The sequence below is a fragment of the Carassius auratus genome, chromosome 48, assembly GCF_003368295.1.
Source record: "Carassius auratus strain Wakin chromosome 48, ASM336829v1, whole genome shotgun sequence".
In the NCBI taxonomy this organism is placed as follows: Eukaryota; Metazoa; Chordata; class Actinopteri; order Cypriniformes; family Cyprinidae; genus Carassius; species Carassius auratus.
In genome coordinates, this window is record NC_039290.1 from 7,149,243 (window position 1) to 7,162,233 (window position 12,991).

The 12,991-nt window shown below is 39.8% G+C and overlaps 2 protein-coding genes across 2 annotated transcripts; one reads left to right on the plus strand and one right to left on the minus strand.

Annotated features, from left to right (window-relative positions):
• Nucleotides 1–2,501: 2,501 nt before the first annotated feature.
• ackr5 (atypical chemokine receptor 5) lies at nucleotides 2,502–6,408 on the plus strand. Its single transcript, XM_026237134.1, has 2 exons — nucleotides 2,502–2,675; nucleotides 3,169–6,408. The coding sequence occupies exon 2, from the start codon at nucleotides 3,172–3,174 to the stop codon at nucleotides 4,246–4,248; it is 1,077 nt and encodes a 358-aa protein (XP_026092919.1). The 5' UTR covers nucleotides 2,502–2,675; nucleotides 3,169–3,171; the 3' UTR covers nucleotides 4,249–6,408.
• Nucleotides 6,409–6,796: 388 nt separating this feature from the next.
• LOC113065683 (zinc finger and BTB domain-containing protein 39-like) lies at nucleotides 6,797–12,609 on the minus strand. Its single transcript, XM_026237135.1, has 4 exons — nucleotides 12,369–12,609; nucleotides 9,938–11,124; nucleotides 8,651–8,975; nucleotides 6,797–7,950 (listed from the first exon to the last, which is right to left on the minus strand). Exons 2-4 carry the CDS (start codon nucleotides 11,089–11,091, stop codon nucleotides 7,057–7,059), a joined length of 2,373 nt encoding a protein of 790 aa, XP_026092920.1. The 5' UTR covers nucleotides 11,092–11,124; nucleotides 12,369–12,609; the 3' UTR covers nucleotides 6,797–7,056.
• Nucleotides 12,610–12,991: the final 382 nt, after the last annotated feature.

Sequence of the window (12,991 nt, forward strand, 5' to 3'; positions counted from 1 at the left end):
CTAAAATGTATATACAAAAGAGCATTTGAGCAAAATGATCCCACAAACCAATGTGCTTGGCCCAATCTTCCATTTCCAAATATGTTGAATGAATCATGATTTTTACAACTTTTGTGTCTACTCTTATTTCATTGGACTAGGGAAAATAGTTTACAAATGCAACTTTGAAACCGTTTCATTAAAACTGGAGGACATTCACTGAATTAAATGTATCATAGCAAGGTCACCTGTATAACGTATCTTACTGTCTTAACAGTTACTGTAACATACAACTGTTTGAATTACTAGTCGATGCTTGTTTAACAAATACTATTTTGAAATAGTTTGCAGTGTGTAGTGCATATTATTCAGTAAGCTAGTATTTAATTTTGAACAGCCATATACACAGGAATATATTTTTACATTTGTAAATACAAACGTAATTGCCCATTGAAGTGATTTATTTAATGTATAATTCACAAAGTTATTTGTTTGAATCATATTTCATGAATTATGCCCTTTGTTGCTCACAGACTTGCTATAAATTTGTCATTTTTAACTGGGGTCTTGCAGGACTGCTAAGAGGGTGTTCATGTCTAAACACTGAAGCCAACCCAACCACAACATTTCAAACATTTGTTCTTTGAAGCCAAAAGCTGCTAAAAAGAAATGGATGTCTTTAAATCAGATTAGATTAGGAATCGGTTCATAGTGTTCCTGAGTGTGTGTACTTCTCTCAGTGGGGGACGAGGGGGGTGTTGTGTGGGGGGTTTGATGTACGGCTGGCTTCCTACTCCTCTTGCTCTGCCTGCCACTCACTGCCCCTTCGACCACGAGAGCATTTCCTGCTATTGTCCTGCTGGAGGCTGTGTTTTTTCAGCATTTTAGGCACAAGCTAAAAGATTTTCCTTTTAGGCTTTCACAACTGTGAAAAGATTCTCTGAAAAAAAAAAAAACAGAGCTCAGGGCCAAAAAGATACATGCTTATCTGTTCAGATTAAAGCAGTCAATCCACATATATCTAAATAATTCACAGTTGAGCTGTGGTGAAGCAAGCTAAATAATCCATTATCATAACTAAAAGGCACATTTGGTTAATAAAACAAACTTGAGCAACCAGTTTCTGGTTTCCTAAAATAACAATGCAACATATTTATAATACATTTTTGTAGTTTGCTTATTGCAGTTTTTTTAAGGTGCCATAGAATGCAAAAATCACTTTTATAAGGTGTTTGAACACAGTTGTGTGGCCGCAGTGTGTGAAAACAACCAACCTGTAATGGTAAAAATCCACTAACTCATTGTTTTATAATCCCAAATCATAAACAGTCTCTACACACCAGCAGTTCCAGACTATGAGCCGCCCATTTGTGACGCTCTCTGCTTTGTTAGCATATACACAGCCCTGAGTGAGAAGCAGCTGTCCGCCATTACTGTTCTCTTGCTGTAGCTGCTGTAGGTACAATGTCAGTACCAAAGGGCTATTAAAGTGTGTATTGGGATGCACCAACGAACATAGGAGTCTCCATAGACCGCTGAGGACACCGCTGAGCTGGTTAACTTTCATTTTCGAAGGAAATGTCCCTGGGAAAAATAAGTACAATCCTATATATCCAAAAAAGATCCTTGGTTCTGTAAGGCTAATGTTGCTAAAGCAACCATTGTCTCTGCCTGTTTTCACTAATGCTCCCTTCACGTGCTACCAGAATGATTGTGAATAGGAATGTGGTAGTTAAAAATTGTGTTTGGAAGCAATGTGTGAGGTCAGTATACACGGTCACCGTAACACCGGTATAGAGCATGAGCTCTTGAAACTCCACACTCTTCTTTTGTTTTTGCAACAAAACCTTCCCACACATATGAAAAGCAACCTGCAGCAATAGTGTTAGTGTGGCCCAATTCCACAGGAAAACCACAGACTTGGCAACACTGGAAGGGACATACAGTTAAACAGAGAGTTTTGGCTCATACCCTTAAAGTGGCAGTATTGCAGTATTGATAATATTGTTTCTTAATTATAAATTGTTTGTTTTTCCTAATTTCCTAATGAATACATTTACATCCTAATGTATCCAATATCCACTTTATTTAGATAGAATGCAAGAGATGCACTGCAGTTGTTTAAAACATTGAATATCACTCCAAACACATTAGCAGACCTCACCCAGCTTTTCCTAAAATTGAAAGTTTTTAACACAACATTGTGGCTGAATTCATAATACTTTTAGCAACCAATGTGCCTGCTCATCAGTACAGATTTGCTGTGCTTTGGGTAACGTGTAACATATGCGCCCCGGAGCTTGTTCTGATCCTTATTTTGTTGTTGCACCACACCCTCGTGCAACTACTTTAATTCCCTCTAGGCTCCTTGTGTTGTTTAGACCAGTACTCTGAGAAAAAAACAAACATTCTCTCTGATTACATGGATATTATCATCTGTGGGCAAAAAATTCTTGGAATCCTTCCTGTCGGATTCAACCCCCTCCTGTCCGGTGAGGATGTCCTGTCAGTGTGACGGTGGAGCAACCAGGCACGTGACAGGGAGTGGATAGAGATTATTTTGCCCTACAGCCCAATGTATGGCTAGATCCCACACAACGTTCCAGTCAACCAAAGCCTCCGGTGATATTTCTCCAGGACTGCTTCTACCAAGGGCTCAACATTCAGAGCCTCATCTGCAGTAACCACATAGCAAGGTATGTCTCCCAAGCCTTTGTTGTGGGCAAAACAACAAAGATTTCATTGTTGGTGATAACCAAAGTAATTGCTGGGGTTACGTTGACTTGAAATTTCAAACTGGGGTAGTAAATTTGGTGCAAAAAGAGCTGGGGTGGGCAACTCTGGCCTTCAAGGTCTACTCTCAAAACTTGCTGAGCTGGGAACAGGCAAAAAAGACAGATTTTAGGGGAAAATGCATTACACGTAATCCTCTAACAGCAGGGATGGACAACTCTGGCCCTTTAGCTGCAACCCTAATTAGTCTTCAGGATTACTTTGAGAATTTCAGGTAGGTATGATTAGGGATGGAGCTGTCAGGACAGAGCAGTTGTCCACTTTTTAAGGATTTTGTATCAGACATGTTTTGCCTTTCCCAGCTCAGCAAGAACAATACTTATTTACTTGTACAAAAGCTCAAGGTAATCCTTGTAAACATCCTTTTAACAACTATTTCTGTCTTTTCATCTCCAGAACATGACGCACGATCTACACAACTCGTCGTACGACTTTTACAACGGCACGCCATGGTTTGTCTACGACTGCACCATCCATCTAGATGAGGATGGCCGACGGATCACTCTTTTCCTCCTTTACCTAGTGCTCTTCATGGTAGGGTTGGCCGAAAACACCCTGGTGGTGTGGGTAAACTGGCGAAGGCGTCATTCGGCGAATGGCGTGCTGTTCTGTGTCATCAACGTGAGCTTGTCCGACTTGATGGTGGTCTTCACCATGCCTTTCTTCATGCTGGAGGTGACCATGGACAAAGTTTGGCTGTGGGGCCGCTTCCTTTGCAAGGTCACGCACCTTGTATATGTCATAAACTTCTACAGTAGCTCCTTCTTCCTGGCCTTCATGACCTTGGAGCGATACCTTTCCCTGACGCGGCCCAACAAGCCCGCCTGCTTTCCGACGCAGCACAAACGCCGCTGGTTTCTCTGCACTGGGATCTGGCTTTTGTCGCTTGTGCTGGCCTTGCTGGAAAACGTCCACGTCGACTTGTTGGAGTGGGACGAACCAGGCTGCTACATGGTTCCTGAGCAGTACTACACGGAGTGGTTCGTGTCAGTTTCCTTCCTCTGCCTGATATTCCAGTTCCTGGGTCCGGCTTCTATCATCATCACCTGCAACGTCCTGATCGCCCGAGCCATCCGCACAGTCCCGGACATCCAGAATCGCCGGGACGTGTGGTTGGTGCACGTGTACTCACTGGTCTTTGTGGCCTGCTGGCTACCGTACCATTTGGTGTTGTTTTTGTTGACAGTGGACGACCTGGACCCACACCTGTTCTCCTGCAACACAGTCGGGGTGCTGTACTTCTCTTTTAGCCTCGTGCAATGCTTGTCGCTCTTTCACTGCATTGCCAACCCAATCCTCTACAACTTCCTCAGTAAGAGCTTCCGCAACAGTCTAATAAACACAGTGATCAGTCGAATCTCTTTACCGCCGACCAGTGCGCCATCTAATGCTGTACCTGACAACGCAGGGACAACGGCGGTAAAAGAGAGGAAGCTCAGTAATGCCAGCACAAGTCACTCCGACATTGGCGCGTAAAGAGGGAAACTCCTAAAGGGCGATTTGGTGAAACAGCACATGAATGTGCTACGAAAAGAATGGCTTTGATGAGGCCATTGTTTTTGGTCAGTTGCCTGGTAACCAACCATATTGTCTCCTGTTTATCTCACCTCAGTATTGCTAACAATGCAAGGAAGGAAATATTGTCCACCTTTCGTAACCTTTATTTCCACCGGTTCCCATTGTCATATCTAGGAACTCCTTGACAAGTAATAAAAGATCCGTCCACATGCCAGTATTTGGACAAAGACAGTTTTGATTGTTCTGCTCAACAAAAACTTTCACTTAGCTGTCCATATGCGCAATCACAACACCTAGAGCTGTTTTAATGACCTTTGAGCTCAGCAACTTGTACATATTATGGATGTAATGGAAAAAAAAAAATTAATACAATTTGTTTTAAATAATTTTTTTAAGGTTTGAGTGAAAGTGTCAAATCGTGTGGGCTAATGCCATTTCCTGAGGGCATGTGCTGCTCCAATGTCTAAAAAAATTTTTTTCACTATAGAAATGTATGTTGAATATAAATATGCTGTAATTAACATTTATAAATAGTGGTGCTGTGTTTAAATGATGTGAATATGGCCGAAATTTTACTGTTAAAAAAAAGACAAGACCCTGGCAAGTTTCGTAAGTACTGATTTTATTCAGAACACAAGTACAGCTGTATTAAAAGACAATACATTTCTGATAGTGACACTGAACATGGATAAACATATAAATAACACTGAAGTAATATAAGGCAATTTCATGTTTCATGTTGAAAATAAAATGTAGTATCAAGATATTTACAGTTTATGATCACAACATCAGCTGCAAACCGTGGCAAAGCCCTGGTAATGTGCATTCTTTCCTAAAAATAAAGGGTATTGAAACCAGGCATTTTATAAGGTTCAGTCTGTATTTTTCTGTGCTACATTACAAATAAAGCTATACCAACCACAATGTCCCAGCAGTTTTGAATGTATACTTTATGGTTTGACCAGTGACATCAATTATGAATGAACCAGTGTGCTAAAACAGTTTGAATTGAATAAGAAATTATTTAAATGTACAATGTAAAACTGTCCCATGAAAGAAAGAAAAAGCATATAACTGCTGGGGAAGTTGTACAAAAGACCATCACAGCTTTCTAAAAGAACTGTAACTTATCCACAATACCATTTGCACAAAACACTCTGATATGTCCCAAGTGAAGAAAGTGAACACTGCGATATGAACTGACTGATGTATTAACACCTCAGTCTGAATCGCTTCTCTTTTCCAAATGAAATTATTTATGTAAGAAGAGTTTTGCTTTATGTATTACATCCAAATTGTTTGACACTACATCTCATGAACCGGTAACTATTTCTAATTTAGTCTGTCAATGATATACAACACTAATATAAAAATAACAGCTATTCTGTAAAATAAAAGTACCGTTATATATTTATTATTACTTTTTTTTTTTTAAGGACCAATTTTATTTTATATCCTTGACCTAGACAAGAGCACTGCTTTATTTATCAGAAAACATAGAAAAAAATTATATTCTCAGCGTACATTTGCACTGGAATATCCAGAGACCTTTAGCTTATTGTGATAAGAGTTGCAGGAAGAGCATACAGAGGTAAATCGCAGATCAGCACTTGGAAAAGCTTATTGTTAAAAATGACTTCATTAAAACACTGCAAATCAAAAGTTTGGAGACACTTGACTGAATTTGTTTGGAGTGATCTTTAACAATCTTCTGATCTAACTGCTTATACTTACTTTGAAGACAAATATAACTTATGTTGGTGCATAAGTTAAGAATTTCTTTACAAAACTAAATTTTTGTTTTAAATAAATGAGCTGGTCCACATAGTGACTGAAAAGCAGCCAAAAAGTGCTCGGCACACATGTAAACTTCTTTAAACTTCTTTCAAACACTTTATATCATAATGTTCTTGTCAAATGTTTGAAAAAGTTACAGTATAAGATTGTTATTTTTATTGATTTTTTTTCATAGCTTTGATTACTTTATTATTATTCTAAAATATAAAAAAAGAAATGGAAATAAGTAAGCGTGTCCAAATATTTGATTGGCAATGCAGCCTTGCTCAGTCTCTCTTGCCATCAAGTGGTCAAGTATCAGCACTACATAAAAAAAAAAAATTACCTTTAAATTAGTTTTTAAAAAACAAGAATCACTCTCATTCTGTACAGAAATGACGATCACATTAAACACTTCATTAAAGTGCCCCTATTATGGGTAATGAAAGGTTTATAATTTTAGTTTAGGGAGTCCCCAACAACCTCAACATGAATGACTCATTCCAGTGATTCAGAATTACTTTGAAAGACAATAGCTTTATACATGGTGCACTTTCGAATGTAAAACTTTGCAGGATGTTTTCAATGTATGAATGTGAAAGTGACGTGACATTCAGCCATACTCAGAATTCGTGCTCTGCATTTAACCCATCCAAAGTGCACACACACACACACTGTGAACACACACACCCAGAGCAGTGGGTAGCCATTTATGTTGCGGCGCCCGGGGAGCAGTTGGGGGTTCGATGCCTTGCTCAAGGGCACCTCAGTCATGGTATTGCCGGCCCAAGATTCGAACCCACAACCCTAAGGTTAGGAGTCAAACTCTATAACCACTAGGCCACGACTTCCCACACTGCATGAAATGTAATGTTCAAAAATCCATAAAAGGGGCACTTTAAATTCTAAGTCTACTGTCATTCCCCCTCAACGTACTGACTAAGTAAACGTGGGCACACATTTTTACGGAGCGTTTAGAGAGGGCGAGTTTCAGGTGTCCATGTTAGGGATGGGCTCTTTAGAGTGGTCATTATACATAAAGGTCTCCTCGATGTTGAAATCAGGTGGCAGCTGGTCTTTGTGGAGCTCCATGTGCGAGGAAACCATCTTAAGTGTGGAGAAAAACAGGCCGCAGACGGTGCAGCGGTACATGAGGGCACCCGAGTGCGTCTTTAGGTGGCAGATCATGGTGGAACGGCCACGGAAGAAGCGCATGCACACTTTGCACTGGTAGGGCTTCTCGCCCGTGTGGATACGAAGGTGGTATGTGAACTCGCCCGAGTGTGCGAAATGCTTACCACAATATCGGCAGCGATACAATTTTTCCCTAAGCCCCGTTCCGCCACCAGAGTTGCCGTTCAGTACAAGTCCGGCAGGAAACGGGGCACCGCCGTGAGCCATTTTGTCCTGCAAGTTGAAGCCTAGGCTTAAGTTGTAACCTGTTTTACCTGGGCCGCTCGCTTCCATTGGCGAAGAGGAGGATGAGGAGTATTCGAGGATCTGGTCCACCTTGCGTTTGGCTGGCCATACCTGGCTGCCCTGGAGCTCGTTCGAATGCACGCTGAGATGGTAATGAAACGCGGTTTCCGAGCGGAAGGTCTGTGGACACAGGAAGCAGCGCAGCTCGGCCTGGCCTTCTCCGCTGGTCTCTGGGCTGCCCTCGGCCGGTTTCGCCGATGCTCCTTCCTCTGTGTGTAGAGACAGGTGTCTTTCCAGCAGCGCGCTCTCCAGGAAGGGGCTGGCGCATTGTGGACAGGTGTAAATAGGAAAGAGGTGTGTCAGTGTGTGCCACAGGAGGGCGCATCGAGAGGGCTGAGACAGCTGGCACACTCCACAGCGTAATGTACTCAAGCATGCATGGCTCTGAACGTGGTCCCTGACAGCCTGAGGGGAAAATAATCCATTATTAATATAACCAAATCAATTAAATTAATTGAAATATATTGTTTATACTAAAGTAAATGGAACTATATCATCTTTCTACAGTATTTGGTAGTGTTGTCAACATAAATTCTGTTGGAATATTAAAACAAAAATAAATACAACAATATTGAAATATTACAACATCTCAAGATAATATTAAGTTAGCAGCATGTTACCAATGGAATACTGCTTTTTATGTTATACAAAATAATAAAATTACATAAATATTAAATAGATTTTATTATTTATTGTATTATTTAATACAGCAGTTTTTATTTTTTCTATTACTTAGATTTTTTTAAATTACTGTTTCTTTGAGTAATTATTTGAAACTGTAATTAATGCAGAATTGATTTTTAGAATATTATTTTAATGCTGAATCATATTAACTATATTTCTATATTTAAAATTCATGACAGACACACACTACTATAGTATGTATTAATTTTTTTATTTAGTTATCAGTTTTCGCTATCCTATACTTACATATTCCTATATTTCTACTTCAATTTATATTTTATATTTTTTGCAACAAGTGGCCAAGTTTTAAAAGTTATTTAATTGAAAATTTATATCTTATTTCATCCTTATTTCAATTAATTAGAGTTACAATGCTTAAAAAACAACAACAACGACTAACAAACAAACCTGTTCCACTAACCTTAAAATCATTCACCACAGATTTAGCACAGATGGTGCACTGCAGTTCCCCTCCTTGTCGTTGGGAGGATCCGTTCAGTTGGTCTGGATTTTGAGGGGCGCACTTAGCAGCTGACTGACGTCTGTGCTGGATCAGTGCGGATTCAGTCCGAAACTGATGCTCGCAAACGTCACAGGAGAAGAGCAAGATGCCCACGTGTGTGAGGGCATGAGCAACAGCAGCAGCGCGGTCCGAGAAGGAGGCGCCACACACCTGACATGAACCAGTTTCCGAGAGGTGCGTCTCAGCGTGAGTTTGTATGACGGAGTTTTCCGCCGGAAGCATCCTATGGAGCCAGAAGAGTCTCAATAAAGATAAATGCACACACTACAGTCACATGCACACATAGGATTCATACATGCACACACATAATTCATGAATACACACACAGGATACACAAATGCACACAAAATTCACAAATGCACACACAAAATTTAAAAAGCACAGAAGATTTACAAATGCATACAAAATTCAGAAATGCACACAAAATTCAGAAATACACACACAATTTAGAAATGCAAACAACATTTACAAATGCACTCAAGATTCACAAATGCACAGGACAAGATTCAGAAATGTATTTCTGATGCACACACACATATATCTTGATTTACAAACTGATTGCGGTCTGTGAACTTCACTGCATTTGTGTGTGAATTTTGAGACTCCCTTGACTTGCCTCGACACACAAATGCCTTTTTTAAACGGTATGATCTGCAACCAATCAGATATCTCCCTTGTTTTAGCCAATCACAAGAATGCACCCCACGTGGGGGATCATTCCCTAACTAATGCTGAGTTAATGATCACGTTGCAGATCATTCCCTGTTTAAAAAAAGGCATTTGTGTGTCGAGGCAAGTCAAGGGAGTCTCAAAATTCACACACAAATGCAGTGAAGTTCACAGACCGCAATCAGTTTGTAAATCAAGATATATGTGTGTGTGCATCAGAAATACATTTCTGATTCTTGTCCTGTGCATTTGTGAATCTTGAGTGCATTTGTAAATGTTGTTTGCATTTCTAAATTGTGTGTGTATTTCTGAATTTTGTGTGCATTTCTGAATTTTGTATGCATTTGTAAATCTTCTGTGCTTTTTAAATTTTGTGTGTGCATTTGTGAATTTTGTGTGCATTTGTGTATCCTGTGTGTGTATTTATGAATTATGTGTGTGCATGTATGAATCCTATGTGTGCATGTGACTGTAGTGTGTGCATTTATCTTTATTGAGACTCTTCTGGCTCCATACATCCCACATGACTTGCATGGCTGCGATGATGGCAGTTGTCCGAGACATGCCTCGTTTTCACCATTCTCTATGCACATCAAGTCCTCGTCGTCCTCTTCCTCAACAATGAAGTGCTCCTCCTCATCGCTCAGCTCAATGATGTCCTCTGAAAGTCCTTGCCAATGATCGCCGCCCTCCGTCTGCTCTTGTAGTTGGTTCCTCTTGCTAGAAAGATCTTCCTCAAAAAAATCTGAATCTTTGATTGGTCCCGTAACGGCCCCCAGTTGCAAACTGTCTAATGGATCACTGGAGGATGACGAAGGTGCGCAGGTTTCACCTCCAAGCTGGGCTGAAGAATCAGGGACAGAACATTGTTCCTGAGGCCCAAATGTTGATTTGCTACCATTGACAACAAGCTGGTGCACTGAGTTACTTCTTCCATCCTCTTCTTCATCCTCCCGCTCGGTTTTAAGCTGCAAAGTCAGGCCAGGAAGAGCGTCTGTAGAATGGTTACTGTCCAAAGGATTCGGCTTGTTGGTAACCTGTTGATTGTAACCTAAATGTATCTGCAAGTCTTCATTTTTTGGCGACTGGGTGGCCAAGTGGGAGCGATTCAACCTGCCGTTCCTGCCTTGAGAAACCGGAGATGGAGTTACAGGTGTAGGAGCGGCTGAAGAAGACAACGAGGAGCAGGAGGTTACAGAGGACGAGCAGACAGACGCAGCCACGGGATTGACTGATACCATATCGCTTTCCAAATCCCCTTCAGCAACTGGGTCTCCAGAGCTGGAGCTCTGCAGGTCAGGAAAGGTGGCATGGCAAGCGTTCACCAACTCCCTCACACCAAGCCTTTCTGCCAACTCATACAGCACACCCACATCAATCAAGTCCGTGAAAATCTCACCCGTGTAGATAAAAGTCAAGACTTTCTCGAAATTGGCAGCAGAAACAAAGTCCAGAGAGAAGGTGGTGGGAACGGCACCTTGGTTGCTGGAACCTCTGGAGAAGAGGCTGCTAAAGTGTGTGCAAGAGCACGCCAACACCACGCGATGAGCCGGGAAGGAACGGCCTCCGACCTGGAGGACGATGTCGCACAGGACACGAGACAGGCGGCAGCGGTTGAGCTCGGAGAGGAGACGGGCCGCGTGGCCAGAGCCCTGCAGCCTGATCCGCATGCCTGGCAATTCCAACAAAAGCCAGGATTTGGACTGAAACACAAAAGTGAATGGAAAAATGGATGAGGTTCAGATAAATTATCATAGAAAGGTGCTATGCTCTGTATGCATGGAATAATGTGTTAAAAGCACACTACCAGTTTTGTTATTGTTGACTAATATATATATATATATATATATATATATATATATATATATATAATTGAAATGAAGCGTAAATAAATAAAAATTATACATTATACATTAAATTTACATGCAAAGTAAATTATAAATATTGCCTTGGCAACTAACTGAAATAATGTATTAAAATTTAAATTATTATTAAAAGTACTAACACTTAAATAAATTAAATATAAAAATATGAAAAACTGATAAAAAAGACAAAAGCACGTAACTTAATTACTAGCACTTAACTAACATTTTAAATCATTTCCAAGACACCACTGGCTAAACTAATCATTCATGGTGTTGCAACAGGTCATGTGACAAATAGGTTTTAAGCAACATTGTTGTCACATGACCTCATCACTTTGCATGATTAATGTTTGAAAGATTTATCATGCATACTGTCTGGAATAATGCAAACAGTATGTGGTATTAATTATATACTTATATACATAATTCAGAAGGTAGTAGAGTAATACTGTATTTTGAACACAACCCATATGACAAGCACTTGAAAAACAAGAGTGCCTGGTGACCTCAGTCATATCATATAGTCGTTTTAGAGTCTGGGCAAGTCATTACATTTTGATGAAAGTTTCTGAAGACGAACATTATTTGGAATTAAGTGTAAACACAATATCCTGTACCTTCCTTAAAGCCACAAATAAAATCATATTTACAAAAACTGTAATGCATTTTCACTATAATACACGGCATTGCACTGACTCTAACTTATGTTTACATGTATCACCAGATAGTTTCAACACACGTTAATTATGCGTGAAAACAAAACAACGGGTGTCCTAACAAAGCCTGTCAAAATAACACACATATTTAGGCTTTTTGGATTAACACTATTTGCTGCTCCTTTGTAGACAATATATATTTAAGCATGTGTAGCACACAACTAGTGTGCAATGAAACTGCTCGATGTATTCTAGTTTATTTAGTGCATCATTAGTTTAGCCGAAGCTAACCGGTTGCCATTGGATTCCATTAGCAAGTGCGGCTAACTAGCACTTTAGCGTCATCTCTCGCAATGGAAATAAAACAGACCGACGAGCTACTAACTAGAACACAGACACCACATAACAACTCAAGTGTTGCCTTACCCATGGAGTGCTTCTAGTTTGCGATAGATAAATAATCTCACTCGGTTGCTGTTAGCCCAGACTGTCGTCCCTGCATAGACACTGGCGGTGTCTCAAAACCTAGTGAGCTGATCTACATAGAAAACTCAGAACGGGCATGTAATGGTCAGAATACGCTATATAGGCTAAAGAGCTCGCTATGTTTTTAAAACAAGCCATTGTGTCATATAAGACTAAAACAAACTGTACACTGAGCACTGAGGGAGCGCCTCCCATTGAAATTAATTTAATCCTCTGATTAATTATTACTCTGGAAAACACTGTTAAACACAATATTTTTAATAATATGATTAAGGTTTTAAACAATAACACTTAAGAGCTATATAGCAAAAATATAATATTAATCAAAATATTATTTGTTATATTATGTGTACACACACACACACACACACACCTATATATATATATATATATATATATATATATATACACACACACACACACACACACACACACACACACACACACATATATATATATATATATATATATATATATATACATACACTCGTTAGACTTTAGTTTGTGGACGAACTGATGTTTTTAATGTTTACAAATGTTAATGTTCCTATTTTTAACATAAA